Source organism: Amphiura filiformis, chromosome 6 (assembly GCF_039555335.1).
Source record: "Amphiura filiformis chromosome 6, Afil_fr2py, whole genome shotgun sequence".
Classification (NCBI taxonomy): Eukaryota; Metazoa; Echinodermata; class Ophiuroidea; order Amphilepidida; family Amphiuridae; genus Amphiura; species Amphiura filiformis.
In genome coordinates, this window is record NC_092633.1 from 54,416,006 (window position 1) to 54,442,151 (window position 26,146).

Here is a 26,146-nt window from a genome sequence, read left to right on the forward strand (position 1 = left end):
TAAAAATTTCTTGCCTCAGAAAGAATATCCTTTGAGTTGGTTAAAACGGAACCATCTGTACGAACTATTCTATTTATTGTTTTGTTAACTAAATTACGTTTTTCCATGTTCAAAAAATATTTAGACGGTTTTTCACCAAGCTCAAACCAGCGAGTTTTAGATCTTATCAAGACCCCCTTCATTTTATCTTTACGCAGATTCTCAAGATCGCTTTTGCTTCATATTCAATTGTACATTTAAAGTGTGGTCACCCGAAGCGACCTTTGTAAATAATTCTGTTATCTCAGATTCAAGTTCTCTCTCCAATCTTCCCAAATCTTTCTTTTTGAAAGCTGAGTAAGAAATAGTTCTACCACTAATTTCTAACGAAATCATGTCAAAAAACAGTTGATCATTGATTATAAACTGGATATCTCTAGGATGGATTGTGTTTAAATTTGACAAAATATATGGAGGTGCCGCATACTTCTCTACCACTTCTTTAATAGTTTTCTTCACCAAATTAACATATTCTGTATCCTTTAAAAGAGAGTTATTAAACTTCCAGTAGCCTTTGCCACGCTCAATGTCATTGAAATCTAGATGTATATCGACTAATGAATGGTCCGTATACGATAACCTGGTTTGATATCACATTTAGATAGTTTGGAATTTAATTCTGACGATATTAAAAAGAAATCAAGACGGGCTTGTTTCAAAGTATCATGTTGCCGCCATGTATATTTGCGTAAATCTGGATTATTTATAGTTTTAACATTTAATAAGACATTACCAAAGACCTGACTCACTGTCTACTCTACTAAAGTCTGATGTCAATGTATCATAACACCCTATTACACAATCAATGGAGGTTACTTACCATGATGTAATGTCTGAGAACATAATTGATCTTGCCATCACGTGCTAAGTGCATGAGTACTTTATGGAAGGAGTGAGAATCAGTTTTCCACTTGCTGACATCACCATATAAAATGGCTACTATGGGGTTATTGTTGGAGCCTGGGTAATGATGATCAACCTTGTACATACTTGGTGGTGGCCTATCAAAGAGGGAAAAAACATATGGCTAACTCCACAGAAATGGTACATTTTCATAAATTTTAAAAGTTCATTCAATGCTTCCAAGTTATTGTTTCCTGGAAAGTAGACTAACAAAGCTTTCAGAAACCACTTTTGTTTTTTGCCTTGCACAATCTAATATATTTTTATGACAATTTGAAGAAGTGGGAACTAGAACAGGTTTGTGTATCCCTAATTTTGCAGGAAATTGCTGATCTTATGAGTATTGCTGATCCCAGTGTACATGCACAAAAGATATGTATTAGTGGTTTAATATTAGCTTTGATATCTCTACTGCAATTCCAGAACAAAATTTAAACCCATCAGTAACATTATAAACGTATACTACGGCCTTCAAATGTGGGTATTGAAATGTCCCGTCTGTCACAGAAAAACATCAAAAAGTTGTTTATTTTCCATATTTTAATATATTTTTTGTTCAAAACTTAATTCCTATCTCCTATCAAGTAGGCCTCATATAAAAAATAAAGTAAAATTGTTCACTGACATTTAGTATAGAAGATATTCCATCTCAAAATGTGTCCGTCTGTCACATTTTAGCATTCTTACCATGTACAATCAAATGGGGGAAATTTTCAAGTCAGAAATATTTGTTTTTTTACTTCAGATTCATATTCTGCACTAAATTTTGGCAAATAAAAAATGATTTAATGCTCATTTTGACAATTAAAATTCCATCTGGCAGTCAAACCATTGTAAACACTAAAATTTGATCATTTTTATGGGTACTGGCTGTTTGAGGTTGACTCCCTTCGCACAAGAGGCCTCAAATGATGTTTAAGGTAATATTTTATCATGATTAGATGTTGTTTGTAATTTCTGTATGAAAATAAAACCCACAAAGTGTATTTGAGCAACTCACCATTGCTCTAAAGATCACTGTAAAAAATGTTCAAAAATGGTCCCGTCTGTCACGACTTTGGCGAGCCCAGGTATAAAAATCTCAGCTTTGTATTTTTTGAGTATGATGTTTACTGAGAGTTTATGTACCAATGTTTAATTTTGACAGCATTTTTCAATAAATCTCACTTGAGAACAGATAGAGTTTTGCAAGAATGTACTTTTTTTTTTAAATGGGTGCTTTTTCCGTCCGTCTGTCACGCTGTATTTCAATTTGCAACCATACAGCCATTGAATCACTTGGTTTCATCTTGTGTGTTTTAAATTAAATTGTGACATGTTCTCTTTGACTTGGAGTATAACAATTTGGGATATGTCTTGTAGATTTTGTTGTTGAGGCATTTGAAAAAAAAGAGCCTATCTAAATGTCCCGTCTGTCACGCTGGAGTTAGCCATATATGATATAAAATTAGCTTTGTGTACACTGTTTGTGTTTGGTTCATTGAATATAGAGTGATTGACAAACAAAATTGATAATGAAATTCTGCATCCATCCCGACAAAGTATTACATCTCATATATTAACATACTACTATTCCATGATATCATGTGAATATCAAAGTACATAGCAAAGCTTTTCTCCAATAAGGTCTCACTTTCACCTTGAAGAAATCAGACAGATGGTCCAAGATATTTATTGGACATGATCTTACCTATCTGAAACCGACTTTATCAATTTTGGCACTTCATCAGGGTTGCAGGTGATTTCACCATGGATATCCACAAAGCTATCACAATCAGCAGGTGGTGGTAGATCCAATGCAATCTGGTAGGGGAAAAAGAGAACATGGCAAAAAGAGAGAACATGGCGTGATCAGATCATGCTAAGTTACTGCCATACCTCAAAGCTGTATCACATCACCATTTGCAGGCTACAATTTGCCTATTGCCATACAACTACCAAGTCGGGTGCAAGATTGGGATACAACTTTTAAATGATCTATTCACTTCATACATTATGCACCTTGACTTAAAAAGTATGGTGTCAATTTGACAACACAAGTTACAAAGTCAACTGGTTGAAAAAAAGGGGAAAAAAGAAAATCTAATCAGGTTGAGAACCTCTGGTCCTGCTACCCTTCTACTACGTTATGTCATTGTACCTCATACAGATCTCCAGATAATGGGAAAATGAAAAACCTAACCAAAATGGAACATACACACACATACATATAACTCCACTATAGGCCCATTCCATGTCAACTCCAGGGATGTGCACCGCAGCACCTCTTCAATTTTTGTCATTTTCTGAAATCATTATACATGCAAAATCAAAAATGTGTACAACAAAATCAAAAATGTGTACAACTCTATGGAGAAGGCAAACCTTACTAATGTGTTGAAGCCATCAAGAACCAAAGCCAATATCTCTCAGAAATGTTGTCCAAGAACATATCTTCAACATACCTGAAGTTGATGGTGGGGCAAATTATCTGACATTGGTTTTCAGGGGTGTCAAAATGTAAAAAAAAGTGGTTTCCATGGGTAATATCTCAGCTAAATGTATTCTAATATGCTCAATATTGGATAAGAGTAATGTCCTACCAAAGGGCTCTGACTGGCAAAAAAAATGGTCAATAAAATTATTTTTACTTTTGGAGTTCTGACCCCCCAAAGTTGGTCCTGGTTGGAATGAAGTTGCATTTTGAGGGCCCTATATCTTTTAAAGTAAAGGAGTTAAAAGTTTTCTGATAGCAGATTTGAATTCTACACCAAAAAGTACCCCAGGATACATACTTTTCAAAGTTTTAAAGGGTTCCCTTTATACATTTATGGACCTCCAAACGTCGTCTTTCGCGTTGCAACACATTTTTACGCTGATCCCCTAAATTTCAAATTGATGCCACGGGAAAACGAAATGGAGTATGAAGCTCAAATTTTCAGGATTTTACTTTCTCATCAATATCTACCACCACACAGAAAAAAAAAAAAATTGAAGAGGTGCTGCGGTGCACATCCCTGGAGTTGACATGGAATGGGCCTATACATATACATACAGGGGATTAAAATGTTTTGTTTTTGTTATTCTGAACACACTGACATGTTCAATCATAATCAAAAGGCTTTTTTTAAATTTCATGACACTTACCTGGTTGTACATTTCTATCTTTGGCGAGTATGAATGCATAGCTAAAGAAAGTATCAGTAGATTTTGCTCTGTAGGTGACAGGTACTTGGATGCAAACTGCAGAGATTGGTTATAAATGGCCTGATCAGACACTGAAATATGGAACACAACAAAATTGGTAAGTTAGGCAATTAATAATGTTGCTATCAAGTACAGTTCGTTGTTTACAGTGTTTATCCGACCATGATGGGGGGCCCAGCATTGGCTAGATAAATGAAAAATCTGGTTAAGTGAATTATCTAATAATTCTGCATTGAGTACATAAAGTGAAATTGAGACAACAAGAACAATTATTACTGAATATGGGGGTAATAACACTGAATATATGGTATTTTCACACAGTGCTGAACACAGCAATAAACTCCTAATGTTTCAGCACATGAAAATATGTGTCACAGCATTGGTACATATTTCCCTTGGAAGATAACAGAGATATTCTACATAAGAGCTGGTTTGGATAAGGGTAGACTTTGCCACTGTCCTAATGAATTAGTACTTTTATTGCAGTATAAGGCAATAATATCTCTGACATTCCATTTTCTATTTTCAGTACTAAGTTGACTTTCAAAAAACTTTTTTTCCCAAATGTAACCATATTATGCACTATGCAGGATGGTATGTTGATGGTGCTTTCTATACAGTGAATTTTTGGATGAGTAGCAACAAGTGACCTATACGTCTCTCGTCTCTGCACGTACCGTACCGGTAGTATTTAATTCAGTAGCCCTCTCATAAATTACTTAAAGGGTGGCCAAACCTTGTACGAGTAACGAGCCTTGTGCTCTTTTTTGGTCATCCTTCCATTGTAATAGCGTATGTTTTGATTTATATGATTTTTGGTAAATAAAAATGAAACTGAAACTGTATTTTATAGGGTTGCAATGACTTACTATCTGTAAGATGCCTCAAGGTAAAGACATAGCCCCAAAAATCATCATTATTTTTTTCTGCCAGAAACTCAGCTATCTCTAGAGCCACAGAATGAGTACCCCATTTAGCATCCAGCGATGTGGTAATTGGTTTGGAGCGCCCAGCAGCATGGCACTGGACCAACATAAATAACAAATACAAGTAGTGCAGCATCATGCTCTGTAAACACAAGAAGAAGAAAATTATTAAGATGCAAATATTAAGCTACCAAATCTGCATTAGCTTAAAACCAACACATCTTAACAACCAAAAATCACATTTTCGGCAAATAACTTTTCTTTTGTAGCCAAGAATTAAGAGTATAATTATGAGTAATTTCAACTTCCTGGCACTTCAGATAACAGAGATATATGACGATGGAAGTAGAACTTTTTGAATGACCCTCATATTCTTTGGCATGTGATTGCCTTAGTGCCCGAGCAGGCCTCAGCAGAATTACCTGGCTGCCCTCGCAAATGCCAAAATGAACTTTTTCCCCCGTGATAGCTTACATTTTTGTAGGACTCTAGCTTTGAATATGTTTACGATTGTTGCAAATTCGAAGCTTGAGTTCTCGGGTTCGTAGGGCATGGGGTCAACTAACTGCTGTAAAATGTAACTGTAAACTTAGTTAGACTAATTTCATAATATGAATGAACTCTGCTGCTAAAACAACAGCTTTATGCGATAGAACCGTGATCATATTTCAAAATACAAATACTGATCAAATGACATTGGAAATACCTGACATACACAGTGAATTGAATTCACATATTGCAAACATCTGTCATCCAGTGTATGTGCATGTTCATCACGATATGTTCATTCAAATGAAATTTCGACCAGTTTATGGAAATAAGTTTACGGAAAAAAAAAATTGAAAATCTCCAAAAATCAGTGAGGGCAGGGAAGAAAAAGGCCTACATGTTAATTATTTTACTTGGCCTTAGCATCTCATATGAATGCGCTACCAATCTTTAGAAATAAGAAATCCCGTTTTTAGATGGTATGAGCTTGTGTCTGCCTCTGCACACTCTCAAAATGTAAACAAGTGTTGTTCTTCTCTGAAAAAACTGTAAGTCTGAATTTATATTCGATGACGATCGCTTTTGCAGAAAAGCGATTCTCACGCATGCTCAGTGTTTACATACATTTCCAGAGCGTCCAGAGCATCAATTGATTCAAATCGCTGAGGCAAAAACGATGTCACTTTTGCAAGTTGAAGATATCTCAACTTCCCAGCGATATCGCTTGACACATGAATGCATCAACCAATCATATACAACTAGCCCGAAACATCATGGCCCTGTTCCTTCCTCACTAGGGCCATGAATGCCCTACGTACGTAAAAACGGGGCACCATGAAATCACGTCGCGGTGATGACGTCAAACTGACGGCATCTATTTATAGGAAGAGTTCAAAACACGGCGACGATAACAGTCACAAGTCTGGTCTTTTACATCCTCAAATGTGCTCAAAATTTACAAACATGCACCAAATATGTTTTGTTTAAGTCTCATCTTCACATGAGGAATGGTAGGAAGTGGTATTTATGAGAAAAAGTGGTATTTTATGTGTAACCTGGACCAGATATGCTCAGGAGTCTCAGACCTTCGTCCGGAGAAGGACAGTGGAAATCGTAGGACGGAGGTGTGAGTACCTCGGCTAATATACAACCAACTGGATCTATTATTTTGCTAATTAATTTACCTTTCTCGATTATTAATTTTTAGTGACGAATTAATTTAAAACAATAATTATTAACAGCAAGGCATTTAGAATATTTTTTTTCATCTGCAATCGCTATCGCTGATAAGTATAAATGGAATCAAGGCAAACCTTTACTTAGAGGTTTTTATTTTTACATGTAATAGCGCATTAGCTGCCTTCTGCACTGGTTAGGGTTAAGGTAACTTAGGGTTAGGGTTATAACACTGTACCTCCACAAGGCAGCTATGTAAGAATAAGACCCCTAATTTAAAAGGGCATTTCGTGATCCACAGCCTCATCCCCCACTTTTCTCAAAAAAAGTTGAGATTTTTATATCACTGGAATACTCTGGCTACATAATGTTAAATGTACAAAATATATCTTGCAGATTAATTCGTTTAGCAAAGATATCGCGAAATTTGAATTTTGTTCTGGTGCACCATAACGAAATTACAACGTATTGTCTATGGAGCAGTGTAATACACATAATCATGCATAACTCGCAAACGCAACATCGGAATCAACTGAAATTTTGGGAATATGCTTTTTTTCGTGGATATGTACTGAAAAATGTCATAAAAAGAGGATGCTAGGATCACGAAATACTCCTTTAAGAAACGCCGGAATCAAATTAGCGAGGACAACACTTTTTAGGTTTATTCTAGGAGCATCTACAAATTTGGTATCACTGTAAAGAGCATTAAGAAACTTGGACAATGGTACCAAAAACAGCTCTATAGCTCAAAGTATGGGGGAGTTATACCTATTTGAAGTTGTGAAGGGTAGCGGAATTTGTCTGTCATTTTTTGTTTATGGTACCCTGGATTTATTTGTCTAGCACTTGAATATTTTTACAAGTAACACTTACAAATCTGGTATCAATGTAAAGGGCATTAAAAAAGAAAGACAATGGTGCCAGAATCAGAGCTATAACTTAAAATATGGGGAGGTTATGCCTATTTAAAGTCAAGTGAAGTTTACTGGGTTTTTTGTGAGTCAATTTTTTGCGTACAATAAATACAGCATTATTTTAGAGACGATGATATTGCCTACAAGAAATAAATAAATAAATATTGTAAGTAAATAAACAAGTAAATTTAGGAATGAATGAATAAAGGAATAAATAAAAAAAAAATGAACAAATGAATATGTAATCATAATCTAATATGACCCATGCAACACATGAACATGTTCTGCCAGTGCCATTAGTTTACTTGTCAACCTCATCTGACACTGCACTACTCAACTTTAGTATTGAAAAAAAAAATACAAAGGAAGTGAAAAAAAATTGAAAAAAAAATTATACAAATTCTTATTAAAGTATCATAGAGTTGATTAAAAGTAGTAACAAAAATAATATCACTTGAATTAAGTGTGCATTTTGCATTTTACCACATACGACATGACCCGATATGCGCTACATCTCCCACCCCGGCGTCAGCCCGATCAGGAACAACACGTGCACCGCCACCTCACCACTTCTCCCCGTATTGTCGTATTTTCACGGCCAATTGCAAATACGGGTCATCACAGTAATTCCTTTGCGCATCTATGCGCGATGGATTTCTGCAGAAGAATGACCACAAACATCTTTAAAATATTCTAAAATTTCATATTATATGGGTGTAATATAGGTGTAATGACATCCTTCTGCTCCATTTCAACAACTATTTACGCCAAAAACCATGAAAATTTTACCTAAAAAATAGACCTCAAAAAACTGAAAAATTAGGGGCTTTCCCCAAAACAAACCCCGTCGTGTTTGGTATGAGTGCAAAGGTCACAAAATTCCCTATAAGGCCTGGCAAAGTCGATTTTGAGTTTCCCGTCGCCCGCCCGCACTTCATTTTCGGGCCCGCACTTGAATTCATTATTGCGATTTTCAAAAAATAAAAATAAAATCTTATCATTTTTGCACAAAAAACGACGAAATCCGTGCATTTTTAGTGGAAAATCAAATTCAAAACATCGATTTCGCTACCGGCAGTAAACTCATTGCGGCCGGTTGATTGCCGTCTGATAGTGATAGCCTAGATCCTGTAGGCCCGGTTCGCAGCGCGTTGTAAATATGTTGACGTCGCTGTCCTTTTCCACGTGCGTATCATATACTGGACTGACAGATTAATGCTGTCATGCAGATCAATGATTCTACAGTGCTGTTCGCGAAATCGCACAATGAATAGTGATGTTTGTGCGAATTTAAAAAAAATATATTGATTCTGTTATTTTTGGATTTCTTTTCATAAATATCAATCATATATTTTAAAATAGTACTTGGTATCGTTTATACATTAATTTGACTGTACAAAAATGGCAAAATTTATATTTCAACTCTGCTCTATTGTGACACTGTTGCACGAAATATGCGGTCGAACAAAAATATTTTTCAATGTCTGATTTTTTATTCTACAGTGCTGTTTGTGACTTTGCACAATATCGTTGTTTGTGGTAATTAAAGAAATATATTAATACTGTTAATTTTATATTTGTCGTTCCGATTATTTATTTATTTTAAATAGTATTCGACATAGTTTTAAATTAAATTTAATATACAAAAAGAGCAAAAATTATATATTTCAACTCCGTTGTGTTTATGACAAGAACTATGCGGTATTCAACATCAACAAAACACGACGCATGGGGTTTTCCTTTAATTTTGTTGGCGCAAGATTCGATAGTGGAGCTGTAAAACTTACCAATTCATGAATTGCAATTGTTTCGCATTTTGATTTCAATTTGATGGGACTTTGCTGACGTTTGTATTAAAGATTTGTCATGTACATATCAATTAAGATATGCCAGTATAATGCCACAGTGGTCGTACTGTCATGCAGTGGACGATATCGCATGTCAACGTCAACTGGATACTTTGTACTTGAAATCACACAAAATTATAAATAAATAAGAAAAATAATAGTAAAAAGAAAGGAATTGGTATCAATTTTGACCTTGCAGCCTCTTTGCAAGTTTATATCTTTGGTTAAACATCCTTTGAGTGAGTGAGCGGTAAATAACAACGTGTTTCACACTCGCATTTTGTCATATAATGAAAGTCACGAAAATAATGAATAATGAATAATGAAAAAGTTACCTCACTTGCTTTCAAAAATTATGTGACGGGAAACTCAAAATCGATTGTTCGGGGCCTAAAATGATGACATCATCAAGTCTCGTGGAGTCTCGTGGATAAATCCAAATCGAGATTTCGTGAATTTCAAGCAGACGAAAAAATGGCGTCCCGTCGATCGAGTCGCTACGGTCATAACTCCTGAACTTCAACAAGTTCATGACATTAAAAAACGTGCTTAATGTTCTTTTTTTGTGGAAAACTTTTAAATAGGAAAATTCCATCTTCTGTAAAAATAATTTCCTATTGTATTTGGAGTTTTGAAAGGATGAGAAATGGTGAGTTGTTTTCACTAAGTTTCACACACAAACAGATACAAATGCGTAAATCATCGTACATTGGTCATTGTATTCGCTGATCATGAACATTTTGGGAAAAATCTTTTTTTGTAGATATCTACTGAAAAATGTCATAAAAAGAGGATGCTGGGATCACGAAATACTCCTTTAAGCACTGTGGGTTTATTTTTCAAGTGACACTACATTAGTTAAGATTTTCAATACAAAGCGAAAAAGTGCAGGAATCCTAAAATAAGCTTCGATTTATAATCAGCCAATCACAATTGAACACGCGTATGATTGGAATGGAAAATATAAGCTAATTCGAGAAGTTATGGAATACCAAGGATATTTTGCTGTAAATAACTCAAATATCAAAAAGCAAAATATTACAAAAATTCAATAAGTAAGCAAACAATGCATACTCTAACATGAAAACGGAGCAGTTTCGGAAACAACTTTTGTCCAACTCACCTTCATGGACGTCGCCATATTTGTTGCTATTTTTAGAGTCATTACTTACACCTTTGTTGATTGGCTGTCACAACAGTTAGTTACTAAAATTGACTAATCACCATGAGCGTATTTAAAATTTAGGTATTGACATATTTGACCTTTCACCTTTCAGGTAGTCCGGAAAGCCCGTTTTTAACAGCCCGTCATACAAATAAAACAGTTTCGTCTGCTAAAAGTCAGAGAGTAAAACACACTTTTCTTCCTCTCCGTGGACTTCAGGAACTGAATAATATGCTGTCTTGAAGGCATCGAGCGAGGTAAAGTCTAATGGGTCCTTCTATAGAGCGTTGTACTCTCTGCTGGTGTGTACTGAACTGATGATGAACTGAGGCTCTGTGAGCCTCTGCTGAGAGCTGAGTTGAAGGAGGATTGAGGGTGCAAAAATGCAATAAAATTCAGAACTGTGTCATGCATGACTGCACTGCATGACTGTGTGATTATATGTGATGTGATGGGAGATTAATAGCCCTTTACTTTCAGCCTGGAGGGAGCTGATCATCCATGTACTTTTCGTCTTGTCTTGTCTGCATGAGTGATGGCAGTGGTTGTCATGCTGTACACTACGAGTTTTTGTAGCAGTAGTTTGGTGTTTTTAGCTAGTTACTTAGAATTTAGATAGATGTAGGTATGCTAGGTGAATTCAAATTTGCCATCAAACTGCATCATTTTATATATCAAATTAAAGCCCTTGAGTAAACAAAGCCAAAACTGAAAACCATTTTTTCATAGCACTTTCCGTAGCAAAGTTACATCTTGTCAAAGATTGACTCATCAAAAAGTTTCAGCTAGCAAAATTCCCCAAAACGACATTTCGGGGGTGTTTCTAGATCTTAGTCTCATTATGATAGCAGCTTTTTTTAATGGAACTGCTATCCAAATCCCTCTAAAATTCCATGTGCGAGTGACTTATCACCATAAAAAATCATATACACTGTATTTGGGTCAAGTGAAGTATAGAAAACATATTTATGTACGTTTCCTTCTTCGGCCAGTTGTTTTAAATTTCTATGTAAATATACATTGACATTTGTCGGCGAATTTGACTGACTAGCAAATGTGTTAACTAAGGTTTGCCTGGGTTACCTAATAGATGTATGATTGGTGGAGGATTTTCGTGCTGTCTTCGCTTCTGTGGTTTATATATTGTTTCGTCCCCCCCCCTTCATATTACCCTGTGTGATTCAGGGGGGCGCCTACATACAGGCGGGAGCTACGATCTACTACTACTATTCATTCATTCATTCATGACGTCATTGCCTGGCAGTACATGTATACGCACACATCGTCACAATTTCCATTGTTTTTTGCCTGGCAGTATGTGCGCGCATCATATTTTGTTAAGGGCTTATGCTTTTAAAACTACCGCCACATCACAAGAAGGGCTATTGAACAGTGTAATGGTTGTATTGTATGTAGTTCGCTCAAACATACAATGTAGGCCTATCGATATAGCTGTCTGGATCTGGATCTGGATTGATAATCAGCAACGCCTCCTCTGGAGGATCATGCTAATGGGGGTTAGGGTCAGCTGTTTAGATATGCTGGATTAAATGTTCTTTAAGCCTTTCTTTAAAGGATGGTGTAGAAGGTGCCTCGATGACCAAGGGGGGCAGGGCATTCCAGTCGACAATTGTTTTGGGAAAATAAGAGTATGGTCGTGTGCCATGAATTGGGGGCTAAATGCGTTACATACTAAAAAATTGAACAATTTACATGGGTTTGTACTAAAACTGATCTAATTCATAAACTGTTCATCAAAACCCTATAAAATTATATATCACTGTCAAGCTTAGAGTACCAGGAATACACACATACAAACAATTGGTCAATATACAGGGTGCCACAAATGTCATATAGGGTGGAAAAGTTAAATTTTGGTTCAAAAAGTATAAAATTTTGTTCCTCTCTTATTTACTAACGTAAATACTTTTTCTGCTAAAACCTTTTCAGATGTGCTAATAACATTGTATGCTTCCAAAAAAAGCAAACATGTAATGATGAGTTATGTTGCCTTACTGAGATACAGGGTGTTCAAAAGTCGTACATGATTTTTTTGATTTTTATAACATTATCAATCAAAACTTTTTTCCTCCAGGCCCTACACAAAAACCATTGGCATATTTGAATTCCTCATCAAATATCCATCAAGAAAATGCTAACTTTCACAGCAGTAGGGTAACTCCTTCAAGAAATATGATAGTCAGAACATTTCGGAGCATAAATAAATACCTAGTATAGTAACATATAGGAAACGTCTAGAACCCATGACACAGAATGCAGCACACTTGCAACAAATTAATTTTACTTGGAGTAAAACAAGTCACACTTCAAACTAGACAGAAATACCAAAACAATGGTAGGTACATAATCCATCTCTATACCTTGCTGGGTTATGAAGTTACAGTAAAAAATATATTTGAGAGTCACCAAAAACAATATTCCCTATACTTTAACACATGCCTCATCCGTAGGCTCCTCATCCGTAGGCTCCACCACCCCTGACTTAACATCCTTTGATTGGCAATATCTCACAAAGTACAAATAGTATGAAAGTTTTACCTTCCACAATTTTAGCCAGATAAATTAGCAAGAAAATAAGACCAAAACCAGTTTAGTACCCCTATCCATTCTTGAGATCTGTGACAAAATGTTTGGGGAAAAAAAAATGTAACACCGCCACCTTTTCCTATACCCCAATTCATGGCGCATGACCGTATATGTACATGTACTTCAGTTCTTGAGTTGAGATGTTTATATCTTGCAGAATGTAAGCGAGTGCTCTTGGTTGGAATCAGCTGTTTGTCCGCAGCAGTTACATGTTGATCACCCTTTCTGATTTTATAAAAATTGGTGAGTCTAGCAGCTTCTCTTCTGTTTTGAAGAGATTGCCATTCTAGTTCTTGAAGCATAGATGTTACGATGCTGTATCTGCTATAGTTACTACAAACAAAACGGGCTGCAGAGCGCTGTACTTTTTCAAGTTTAGTAATATTTTTCTCTGTGTGCGGATCCCAGATGGATCTGCATATTCTAAAGTAGGTCTCACAATAGATTGATATGCTAGGATTTTTGTTTCCTTAGGTGCTGCGTAGAGGTTTCTCTTCACCAGACCCATGACGGAGTTAGCTTTCTTGACAGTATTGTCAATGTGCTGTCCCTTGCCTTTGTTGATAAACATTGAGGTCAACTCATCTGAATACATACATGGCTGAGAGTTGCGAATTAAAGATTGGGCCAGAAGCAAGCAGGTTGTGCATGCATGCTGGCAACCTCATTGAAAGACTTCATGAATTAGACAATGACCAAATAACAAACAAGCTCATCCTTGAAATCTACAAATTTGTGACAAATAAAAAGTCTAAAAGTACATGTATCACAGTGAACTTCAAAACATTTCATGCTGCTGTCTGCACCAAGTTTGAGGATGGCAACCTAGTGGAATCAACTTTAAGGAGCTCAATACTTGTGTTATCTGAAAGTGTAAAAAAATTAAAGAAAAACAGAAAGACAGAAGAACAAAAAAGGAGGTCTGAACTTTTGTTAAACAGCCCATACAAACTTCCAAAATCATCAGGCATAAAACGGAAACGAAAACCCAAGAACGAACTGAGGAATGTAGACTTACCTGGAAAAAGAACCACAAAAGAACAACTAAAGAAAGACAATGATTTGTTGCGCAAAGAAAATACAAGGTTAAAGGAAGAAAACCAAGAGCTGAAAATAAAACTGGAAAACATTAACGAAAAAGTAAGCAAGATTTTTTTCATGACTCACTGCAGGGCTGTCAACTTTTTGGAATTGCTTGGTGTGAGTGGCGTACCAGGACGGAATTTATTGTTTGCCAACTAAAATTGGTCATTTTTGACCTATGGATTATTTGAATCAGGGTGCTTGCAAATCTAAAATAGGGGGGGGGGGGGGTATAGGGACAACAATTTATTTTGACGATGTGTGAGATATACTACCTTTGCGTGAGATTTACTGCCTTGACTTGAGCTTTTTTTTTACCACATTGGTGTGAGAGCGTGAGAAAGTGCCTGAATGTATGAGTCGCAATATGTGAGAGTTGACAGCCCTGCTCACTGCATGCACAGCATGCATTAGAAAGCAGTTCTGGCAGTTGGGAAATCGGAAAAAGTGCGTTTAAACTCTGTTTGTGTAGAGGTTGGATTGGTAAAAAAGATGGGAGTAAAATGAAATGGTGGGGCTTGTTTCAATGTAGAATTTTACTTTTTTTAAAGATTAAAGCTTAGAACTTTAACAAGAAAAATTGCCATGCATACTATTAAACACGGGAAGAAATTCCATTCAATGTCACGCCGTGTGTGTTTGATGCAGTGCAACAGGCTCATTGCACCATTGCGTTATAGTGTGTGCGTGGGATAAATAAAGGCGCAAAATATTGATAAGGATTGGGTTATATGCTTACTCACTAAAATGTGTGCATAAATTTGCAAAAAGTGTGGATTGACATGTAAGGAATAATACTTTTTTTAGATAATAACATTAAAACAGAAGTTCTAACCTGAAAAGTGCATCAAACTTTGGATAGACCCTGACAGCATTCCAATTCGACATAACAATGATCTTTCACCAATGCGATCTTAAATACAATCCTTTTAATACCGTATTATATTTGGGGTTAATAGGACCAGAAATAATAAAAAAAGGGTGGGGTCAAACCCACTGCACACTTTGGGATTTATATTTTAACTCATAGAATTATCTTACAAAGTTACAATGTTTCAAATTATTCAAAATTTCATCAGCATGATCATGATGAAGCTAGCATGAAATTGAAAAGTCTAATATTGCTAATATTAATTGATATTTGCTGGTGTTAATACTTTCATATCAAATTTATGAGCTATACAGTGTTCTAAACTTCCGATGTACATGCTGTGATCACAAATTTACATGTCCCGGGCATGATTTTCATATTTAATGCACAGCAACACAGATGCGTAAGAAGTAATCCTATTGTGTAGTATATACTGGGGGTACAAAAGGTCAACCAACCTATGTTATGATTGACAAGCAGCAAATATTGAACACTTTATGATTACGGTATCATGTAGACCAGCATGCATACTGTGTCAAGTAGCTGTTTAAAACAGGCCTAACTAGAAGAATTGACACCCGGGAATTGACATTACACAAAAGCTGTTTTTATATAGTCGATGTAGCTATACTCGGACTCTCAATGGAGAGTAAAGCTAGCTGACCAAGTTAGCAACTATTGAACTAAGATTTTGTACATTTTATCCAATTCTGTTATTTTAATCACTTGATTTATTTTTTATTTGTAAACCACTTCTTTTATAGCTAAACACTATAATTAATCTGTGAGATAAATCATGGCGAGTGAACTTCCCACCAAACTTGTTGGAACAGTGGATTGTAAACAAGGAGCTGTACGTGCTGTGCGCTTCAATACAGACGGAAACTACTGCTTAACTTGTGGAAGTGATAAATCAGTCAAATTATGGAATCCCTACAGAGGCTTATTATTAAAAGCGTATTCTGGACATGGTTATGAAGTGCTGGATGCAAAGAGTTCAGTAGATAATGCACATATTGCCTCATGTGGATTGGACAAGATGGTGATTTTATGGGACGTTGGTTCAGGACAATCTCTGCGTAAATATCGAGGGCATGCAGGACGAGTGAATTGTGTGTGTTTCAATGAGGATGCATCAGTTGTATTATCAGGTATAAACTGAGCTCTATACATCGTACCAGTAGTGTGTAATTCCTATCTGACAACAATTTAAAGTTAGGCCAAGTAAAATAAATAAATGTATATCGTCCAAACTTTCTCAAAATTTGGTGAGGGAGGCCATTATTATTATTTGTTAATTTGTTACAAATTCACCATTCATTTTTGTGTAAAATTGTAATTGCAAAGGCATTGTCATTTGTCAACAATCAACATTATCATAAAAATGGGGATCGAGGCCCCTAATATATTGTTGTTATTTCCCCAAAGCCCTACCCCTAGCTTGAAGAAAGTGTTTGCTTTGCAATGTGTTTATAAATGATAACCAAGAACTTCTGTACAGAGTCTTATCCAGAAATCAGAAACCACCCGTCCAATCTATACCAAAATTTGACCCTCAAATATAAAACAACTTATCTATACCCAGGTTTTGGTTTTGATTTCATTAATTTGCATTACCCTACTCCATTGTATGAATTCTATAATGACGGGCCCAGATCTAGACTAGCTGTATATCACTTGAATTCTAGGACTCTTTCAAGCCCTTGCTTATCACATGACTTCATTCTCATGTTCCAGGTTCTATAGATGCAACTATCCGTGTATGGGATTGCCGCTCCAGAAAAATGGAACCCATTCAGATCCTTGATGAAGCCAAAGACAGTATATCCAACATCCAAGTGTCTGATCATGAGATACTTGCTGGATCTGTAGATGGATATGTCAGAAGATATGATTTACGCAATGGGAAAATGAATGCTGATTGCATTGGAAGTATGTTATGAAACCATTTATTAATATGTCTGTGTAATGTGAACTGATTACTCTTGGTAAGATTGGATCAGATGGAGACACAATATATAAAATGTGACACGATCTGCTCCATGGGGTCAAAGGAGGCATTTTTGAAAAATTGAGTTACCATAATTATTACCTTATACAAACATTACATTAGGCTATCATATACTGAAAACACCAAAGGTCTAGCATATTTGGTTCTTCCAAAGTTTTGTGATGTGTATTTTCTTATGTATTTTCTTGTTTTTTACTCCATATATGTTTGCCATTATCTCAATTTCAAATTTGCCGCCTTTGGCCCCCATGGACCAGATTGTGTTACAAATGTGAAAGCTTTTCTGTTTGTTATTTTGTTTGCACACATTATACATGTAGCGGTAAATCCAAGTCAATTTAAAAAAAATTATGTTCATATCATATCAATTATAAACTGATTTTGTCTCTTTTTAAATTCCTGTGAAAAACAAAAAATAAGGCCTTTGACATATGCTTAATTATTATAGGTTTTGAAAACATTTTCTAACCAAAGAAGCAACTTGAAATACCCTGATGTGATTGTTTTAGGATAGGCAGATACAAATGTATATTCAAATGACAGACAAATCTCTATTTCAGCAGTTGGGTATCACGGTTGTAAAGTCACAGGAGGCATTTAGAAATAGAAGAAACAACATGTCCAATCAACCAATGATACAAGATTCTTAACCTTCCTTTGTTTGCAGTTGCAACAATTTTTTGTTGATTGTTGTTGTTATTATTGAAAAAGATTGATCATTGTTATTATTATTGAAAAGTTTACCTGATTGAACAAAATTTGAATCAGCTTTGCCCATTTCATGCTTTCATATAATTTTATGGTAGGATAGCGATATATGTAAATACCCAGGCACGGGAATTTAAATTTGAGATTCATTCAACTTCAAAGGAGGCAAAAAATCTGGATTTTTTTCTGGAGCTAGTGTACACCTGGTTATTTGCCCAGTAACTCAAGCAAAGCAAATTACATCCTCTGTTTGACCAATCTGTACACCTATTCCAGATTAAATCCAATAGGCCTATACCCCCTATAAGAAAGTTAATCTTCCACACAGAGAATGTGAAATTTAAATGGAGTAACCCATTCAGGTAGTCCCATTTGCAATTTACACTCCCTGTGTGGAAGACTGTGGTCATGTTTTTCATAGAGGGTGTACAATATCTAGAACAGCCCATTTGTGTATTAATTCATTGACTTGCACATTATACTGCAAGAAGTTAATTCCAGAATGTACTTGTCCGGCTGTTTCATTTAATCATTTGCATAATTTTCTTCACAGAACCTGTGACATGTGTGACTTTTACAAAGGATGGTCAGTGTATGCTGGTGTCATCAATGGACAGTACACTACGATTACTTGACAAAGACACAGGGGAGCTTCTGGGAGAATATTCAGGACACAAGAACATTGAATATAGAATAGACAGTTGTATGAATCATAATGATACTCATGTTGTCAGTGGCTCAGAAGATGGTAAAATTTGCTTCTGGGATTTAGTTGAGGTATGGATAAGTATTTTTATATTTCTGACAAAATGTCCACTATGTAGTTCTCACAAAGGGATTCTTAAAAACAATGTCTTTGGATGATAGTTGGAACTTGGAGCAGTCCCTCAGAAAGTCTGGAATACAAAAACAGCTTCAAATGTTTTTGGCTATTTAAAAAAAACCCATGAAAGCAGTGCTGAATGGAAATAAAATAAAATCTAAAACACAAGGCCTAATAGTTAGAACAGTCCCTCAGAAGCCTAGAATATGAAAACAGCTTCAAATGGCTTTGGTTATTTTAGACAAACAAATCATGAAAGCAGTGCTGAAGGAAAGTAGTCATACAAGGGGCCTTCAGGTGTCTGGACCAAGGTAAAAGGTCTTTGGGGAACAGAGCTTGAGTTTGTAAAGAAATTGAAAGATTTGTGTCCAACATACATGTCCTGTCAACTCAAGATTGGTAGTGCACCTCCTCCAGGACTTGCAGTGTGTATTCTTGTAGCTCCTTTGCATACTTTGGTCCTCTAAATCAATGAGATACAGGAAATGTTACTAACTTGATTTGTAACACTACATGTATTTGCTTTACATTTCAGGGCAGCATGAGCAGTACTATAGGAGAGGCTGGAACAGGCACTGTACATTCATTATCATTCCACCCAGAAGAATCTTGTATGATAAGTGCTTCATCTGGGGTATTTAAACTTTGGAGACCAAACTCGTACATAACTGATGATGAGTAATAATCCAATGCTTCATGGGTATTCATCTTCATTCCATGCCAAAGTTTACTTTGTGAATCTTAAAGAGCACATGGTTGGAGACGTTATATATGTGGCTCAAAATAAGCTAAGGTGTCATAAAAGTGTAACACACAATTATTTTTCCAGCTCTTTTCTTTTGGTCTCCAACCAGGTTTAAATTATAGTATGCACATATATCGTTCATAATACACTAAAAGAAAGATAAGTTATAGACCATTTACTTCACAAATTTAATTTTCTAGCCCTTGCGTACGTTATATTTGACAGACACAATTTTGATGATTTTCTGCAATCAAATAAAAATTTATAAAGTATTACAAAAGGTATTTTGTGGTTATTTAGGTGTAGGACCTACAGCAACTGATTGTGGGAAAAAATGTGTCCAAATATTACAATAAGGAGGATAAATTGTTATAAATAAAATATGTGTGTCTGTCAAGCCATAACATACATAAGATGTCTGTCAAATGTAACATACAGAATAATAATTTGGCAAAAACAGTAGTTCAAGATGGGAAATTGAATAAAGATCACATGCAGTTTATAAATCACATGTTTTAAAACACTTTTATAAACTCTAAACTATCATCATAATGTGAACATCAAGTGATTTTTAATTTTTTTAAACATATTACGTATGTTACTTTTGACAGACACATACAAATCTAGCGTATGTTACTTGCGTACAAATGTTTGACAGACAACACTTAACAATGGATTGTGTCATCAAAAAAGCTTCTCCTCACAAAGTGATAGTGCCACAAAGCTAGGTGGAGCTAAATGCTATGTCATGTAGCATAATTAGCTGTATCACCCTAGTTTAGCAGGAATTACAGCACGGTCTTGCGTATGTTACTATTTGACAGACATTTCAAGAAAAAATTTTAAATTGTTATATGTTCAAAAAAGATGGCAGCCACTTACAAATTGATTATAATATGGAGAAATGAAGTTATTTACAATAGATTTACCCTTTAGTTTATGCTTCAAGTCTTTGTTTATAAAAAACTGAGGGACTTCAAAATCAATCAAAAGTTTGACAGACAATAGTAACATACGCAAAGGCAAACTTTTAAATCCTTTTTTGATCTGTTAACTTATAATTCATAATGCCTCTTTCTGGTTTTTTTATTGGTTTACTGCACCATTTTGGGAAACAGGTCACATGAATTTCTATAAGGATCCATAAAAAAAATTAAAAGCTGTTGAAAAAGGCGTCTCTTGGCATGTTACAAATAAAAGTGTAAAAATAGGCATTTTTACAGCTATTTTTTATTTTTTTTATTATTTAGAGTGAAAGGATTTTACTTAAATTGTGTATGCTATGTCTTTACTACCTAAACTTGCCACTAAACTAGCAAATATTCCATTTCTATAATTATTATTTTTAAAAAAAGATGTCAAAATATATGGCTATAATATGACACCTTAGCATATTTTGAGCCCTATAGCTCATGATTTGATATCAAATCTACTGTGGCAACAGTGCTCAAAATATGGCAGTCTCTTGGTCCTAACAAAGCCAGTGAAAATCACTGAGGGCCCGCCAATATGCTACCCTGTGCTGGTCCATGAAATTTTGATATGAAAGTCGGCAAAATGGACTAAATTCTGACTTCAACTTCAATTCAGAGCATTATCTGTTGTTGATTTTCCTTACAAAGTGTCAAATGTGGATTAACAGTAAAATTTAATATGTGACCTCTCGGCACAACTGAGCCCGGATGTCGCCAGTGCCACTATTGAGATATGCTCCATCGAACTTAACAATAAACAATAGGAAACAAAGGATTTATTGACTGTTTTATTGATTTTTCACTTCTCAAATGTCAAGTACTATAGACATGATATATACATCATTTTAAAGCTAATTTCAAGCAGAATATTTTGGTTGAATATCTCAAAAATGATGATTGGCGACTTCAGGGCTCAGTTGTGCCGAGGGGTCACATATGTGAATTTGGCCTTTTGGGGGATTTCACACCCAAGGGCCTGAATGAACTTAAAGATAGATGTTTACAGTTAACAAACTTAAGTACATACATGCATGAATCAGCATGGTCTTGACTCTTGAATTGATAATTTTTGTACTATTGTGAAATGAGGGCTTGTGGATAGTAAAGGTTCGTACCATAAAACATGTAGAATAACACTAGAGAAAGCATGCTTCACTCATGGATGTGATAATAATGGCCTTCCAAACATGGTTTTCACTTGTGCCTGGCAAACATGATTTATGGTATTATGATGTATATTCATATTATGTAGCGGTTAATTACTAAATGGGAATCCGTTTTTAAATGCTATGCTACAAAGTGGGAAACTCTCAGTAGAGCGCTTTCACCTACTCAACCGGCATCATCAGTGGATGTTATTGCTCACATCTGCCAAAGGCACTGGTGAAAATGCTCCGGGAAGTGTTACAAATTGGAGCAGTTAGTAAAAGGATTGTTTGTTTAATTGTTTTTGTCAACACCAAAAAAGGGTTTTTCAATACCTTCTGCTGTTTTCATTTCCCCCCATCAATCAACCTGGTACTTATGAGAAACCGAAAATGAAATCCAAAGGAATACCTTTGTAGATTCAAAAACTTGCAAACCCTTTATGTATCGGATGGTGGCACCAGTTTGGAGTTCCTTGAGAACTGACAAAATAACCCCATTTATTTTTCACACAGAATTAACTACAACCAACTTCCATCTAGTTTAATTTTAACATTTATTCATCAGACACATATTTCATGTGGAATAATATTTTATATACATCATGTATAATATAATCATATATCTATACCAAAATAATTAATTCAGTTCCGTTATTTATTCACAAGTATTTCCTAAATAAGATTAATTTGATAGTAAATTATTACTGTAACAGCCATGGGAAAATCAAGTTGCACTTGGGTTGGGGAAACAATTTCTCTCTATACATAATATATGACTTGCCAAAATACAAAAGTAAGAATATATTCTCAGCTGTGGGTACAAAGGGAATGAAATTCTCATAATGCTATTGTAACTTTGCTACTTTTTATATACATTTGCATGGAAAAGGTTGCACTTAGGTGTCAAAAAAACCCTGTTCTACAAGCAGAGGGATTCTTGAAGTCAGGTTGGCCGATTAGTTGGGGTGTTAGTCTTTTTCTTTGTAATGCGTATTGTACATTCCCATAACAATTCTTTATTTCCAATACAGGCCTTACATTAGTGAAATATTACTTTATTCATGCTTTAAGTTAGTTAAGAATAATCAATAAAAGCATTTTCATCATTTTATGAGTACTATATATAATGAGTATAATCTATAGAACCAAATAATCAGATATTGAAAAAAATTCAGAAATTTTGGTCGGTATTCATTCGTACAGGACAAGTTTTTGCCAATTTTTAGAATTTTAGTTGGTCAGGCTTGTAGAACAGATTTTTGTTGTTGCCTGTTAATCATAATATTTAAAGTATGTCAGTAGTAACCTTTAAATAAATCTTAATTCAAATTGAACTACTGATACCATTAGATTGCTTGTGGTCTGTCTTCACTGCCAACAAAATAATGATTGTCAAATTCCTTCCAGATTTTGAAAATGTCAAATGTCTGCTGCGTTTATCTTCTCTCTCTTCCAGAAGCGGAATCAAAACTGGATTTTCACAATTACCGTATTGGTCCGAGTATAGTCCCACCCGTTTTTTATGTGAAAAATTTTCACAATTGGGGGGTGGGATTATACTCGAATTTCAAACAAAAACAAAAAATTCCGGTTTTGGAGTGTCCCTGGACCTAGACCTAGAGATGCTAGGATCATTCATGGTTGACCTAAAAAAAAAAAAAAAAATGAATGATTTCAAAATGCATTCAAATTCAATGCATTTTGAAATCATTAATAGAGTATGACATGAAAACAAAGTATCAATTTTCATTTTTTATATTTTTTTAGGTCAACCATGAATGATCCTACATCTAAATCTAGGTCCAGGGACACTCAAACCACAAAAAATAAACTTTAAAAAATAAAAATAATTTTTTTTTTTTTTTTTTTTTACAATTTCTGAAATTTTTCGAAAAATGGGGGGGGGGGTGGGATTATACTCGAACGTGGGACTATATTGGACGAATACGGTAATAAAATAAAATAAAACAAGAGTTGTTACAGTACAACTTGTATTGCGATTATTGATTCTCCTGTAGTTTGCAATGACCTTTCCCACTGCCCGATTTGATGCAGTTGATGAAGTCCGGTTCTAATTGGCTAATTGAATCACATCATCATCACATCAGTACCTCATTTACCAATCAATCTGCGTAGCATTGCGTGACTTGGTTCTTTTTTCGTGATCGGTCGGCAAGTGCGAAAGGTCTTTGCAAAATAGGGTACTAGCATGACACATAATTGCGTACCTGCAACAGCAAGCTCATTGTGCATAATCCACAGCATATAAAATTGTCTTGGCAAATATTGTAACAGCAAAACGAAAAGTCTTCAGTAGTTGGCTCTTTATAGCAGCTCATATAATGCTAAACCAGGCGGAACGGACACATTCTCTTTCATCATCATGCATGACAATTTTGCTCTTGCATGCCCTAGTACATAATGATATTTCAGTTTCAGATCAAAATATTCTTTCTGATCAAGTTGAACATCATGAAGATGATATCAGAATTATTCTTTATGTTAGTGAGCAAACCAAAAGTTCAATGAAGTCCTATAGATCTAAAAGTCCTTTTGTTAGAGGGCAGGGTTTGATTTTTAGCGAAAACCTTATTTAGGTGATGTTATTATAATATTAGCATATGTTTACATTGTAAAATATTGCTATACAAGCTGTCCAAAATGGAGAGCATTTTGCTCCACGACACAAGTTAAATCGAACCCTGTTGGGGGTCAAAAAGTCTGATTATGTTTGCAAAAACTGGATAAAACACCAGTCAAAGTTGATAGAGGGAGGTAGTCAGCACCCTTACGAAAGCACTTCCATTTATAGGTCATCAAACTTTTGGTTTGTTCCCTACTTGTTAATAAAACTACTACTTTAGATAGTACTTTTTATTAGGTTCTTACTAAAATATTCCCCTAAATATTTTCTGAAGGAGAATTTCAGTTTAAATTTGATATTCACTTTCAGTAGAAAATAAAGTTTTCACTTCTTGTTATAAAACAGTCTGGTTTCTTACTCATTTTTATGATCTGACCTGTGGACTGCTGGTGTTTACTGAAATGGTGTGTATGAATTAATCAACAAAACAAAGGGAAATGGATTATATGTAGACAAAGACATGCAAAAATCATTCCATTTTCCCAGAGATGAAAAAGCAATAACATCTACTACAGATGGTCTTTCCTTAACACTTTATAACATTGAACAACATAAATTGCCTTCAAAATTAAGCTAGCTCTCTCTGTCTCTCTGAAGGTGGGTCATTAATTGCAGTTACTAATTGGAATTTGTTATAATAATTAGTAAAAGTGCACACTGATATAGAAAGGTTCCACAAGTTCTAATTTCCCCCAAGACTTCTGAACAAATGTTTAAAATGTGTTTAATTTTGTAACAAACTTTTGATTTATTCTAAAAAGACTTTGGGGAAACTTAGAAATTGTGGACCCTTTAGATGAAAATGTGAGAATGTCTGCTTTAAGTAGTTTACTCTTAGTAAGTGCACTACCAGATTCCTATTGCTGTCAATACCAACTTTGTGGCTACTCTAGAGTACCGGTGCAGTATCAGTGTGTGTACTGTCTATGTGATTCTGATGTGTGTACTCTAGTGAGTACCCACACAGGTACCTTAAAGTACCAATGAAGTAGCTGGGCCACAGTGCACCTCGGGGGCCGCAGTGTACCTCTGAGGCCGCAGTGTACCTCTGGGGCCCGCAGTGTACCTCTGGGGAACGCAGTGTACCTCTGGTGGCCGTAGTGTACCTCTTGGGGCAGCAGCAGCAGCAATAGGAATCTGGTAGTGTATGTAGAGGAAGTGATAACATCATTTTCCTGAGAGATACAGATGACCCATTCAGACCTGCCAACCTACCAAAGTCAGAAAGAGGGACATTGAGCTCGAGGCCAAAACCTAGTACATGTGCACAAACCAGGTACTGACAAATTCAAAGACTTGAGGTGTGCAATACTTTCAGAATGCAGGGAAGGTTTTGCAGGTCTGAATTTATCGCAATAGACTAAAGAGAATGTTATAACAAAATTTTAAAGTGAAATTTGCATCATTTTCTGCTGTTTTTACATTTAAATTTGCCATCACTGACATTTTCAGAAAGCAGGACTGTCCCTCTTTTTCACTTTGGAAAACCCCAAATGAGGGACAGTCCCTCAAAATGAGGGACAGTTGGCAGGTCTGCTTGTCACCTTTACTTGAATAAAAGCAACTAAAGTTACACAAAAAATGATGATTCCATGATACCTTAACTAAGGGAACAAACAAAAAGATTGAAGAAGTCCTATGGACAAAACTAGATTCATTAGGTTGGGAGGGGGTTAACATTTTTGATTCTGTTTTTCCTATGTCTTTGAAAACATTGATGTCATTTTGCATTTTTAGTTACCCACTTATTACAAACAGGGTGGAAGCAGTCAGCTTTGAAACTAAACTAGTTAAGACATATTAGGTTCCTTCTATCTTTTGGTTTGTTCCCTAAGACACTGTTCGTGAACAATAATATTTGAATCTCACTTCATGGCTACCTGC

General features: G+C 35.4%; 2 protein-coding genes across 6 annotated transcripts in view; one reads left to right on the forward strand and one right to left on the reverse strand.

The window, feature by feature from the left end:
* The window catches only part of LOC140155631 (UDP-glucose:glycoprotein glucosyltransferase 1-like), a 48,734-nt gene extending 38,091 nt beyond the window's left edge, over window positions 1–10,643 (reverse strand). Inside the window, exons 1-5 of the mRNA XM_072178547.1 lie at window positions 10,607–10,643; window positions 4,998–5,196; window positions 4,069–4,199; window positions 2,633–2,745; window positions 860–1,040 (exon numbers count right to left, since the gene is read on the reverse strand). Of these exons, the coding sequence (XP_072034648.1) occupies window positions 860–1,040; window positions 2,633–2,745; window positions 4,069–4,199; window positions 4,998–5,196; window positions 10,607–10,624 (642 nt within the window). The 5' untranslated portion in view covers window positions 10,625–10,643. The remainder of the gene's footprint in view (window positions 1–859; window positions 1,041–2,632; window positions 2,746–4,068; window positions 4,200–4,997; window positions 5,197–10,606) is intronic.
* Window positions 10,644–10,792: 149 nt separating this feature from the next.
* Window positions 10,793–22,770, forward strand: LOC140155632 (WD repeat domain-containing protein 83-like). Of its 5 annotated transcripts, XR_011859409.1 has the most exons (8): window positions 10,793–10,905; window positions 13,413–13,498; window positions 13,730–14,395; window positions 15,974–16,360; window positions 16,947–17,141; window positions 18,482–18,705; window positions 19,287–19,524; window positions 20,906–22,770. XR_011859409.1 is itself a non-coding variant. In XM_072178548.1 (7 exons), the coding sequence occupies exons 4-7, from the start codon at window positions 16,006–16,008 to the stop codon at window positions 19,431–19,433; spliced, it is 921 nt and encodes a 306-aa protein (XP_072034649.1). In that variant the 5' UTR covers window positions 10,793–10,905; window positions 13,413–13,498; window positions 13,730–14,395; window positions 15,974–16,005; the 3' UTR covers window positions 19,434–19,741. The 5 variants fall into 5 exon arrangements, 1 of the variants encoding a protein (XP_072034649.1); XR_011859411.1 differs by lacking the exon at window positions 13,730–14,395; XR_011859410.1 differs by lacking the exon at window positions 13,413–13,498.
* Window positions 22,771–26,146: the final 3,376 nt, after the last annotated feature.

Bases quoted from the DNA above. Each gene is read 5' to 3' on its own strand.
- LOC140155632 (XM_072178548.1), top strand. From the start codon at position 16,006: ATGGCGAGTGAACTTCCCACCAAACTTGTTGGAACAGTGGATTGTAAA. The intron at 16,361-16,946 runs GTATAAACTGAG...CTCATGTTCCAG, and splicing joins TGCATCAGTTGTATTATCAG to GTTCTATAGATGCAACTATC. The intron at 18,706-19,286 runs GTATGGATAAGT...TTTACATTTCAG, and splicing joins GCTTCTGGGATTTAGTTGAG to GGCAGCATGAGCAGTACTAT.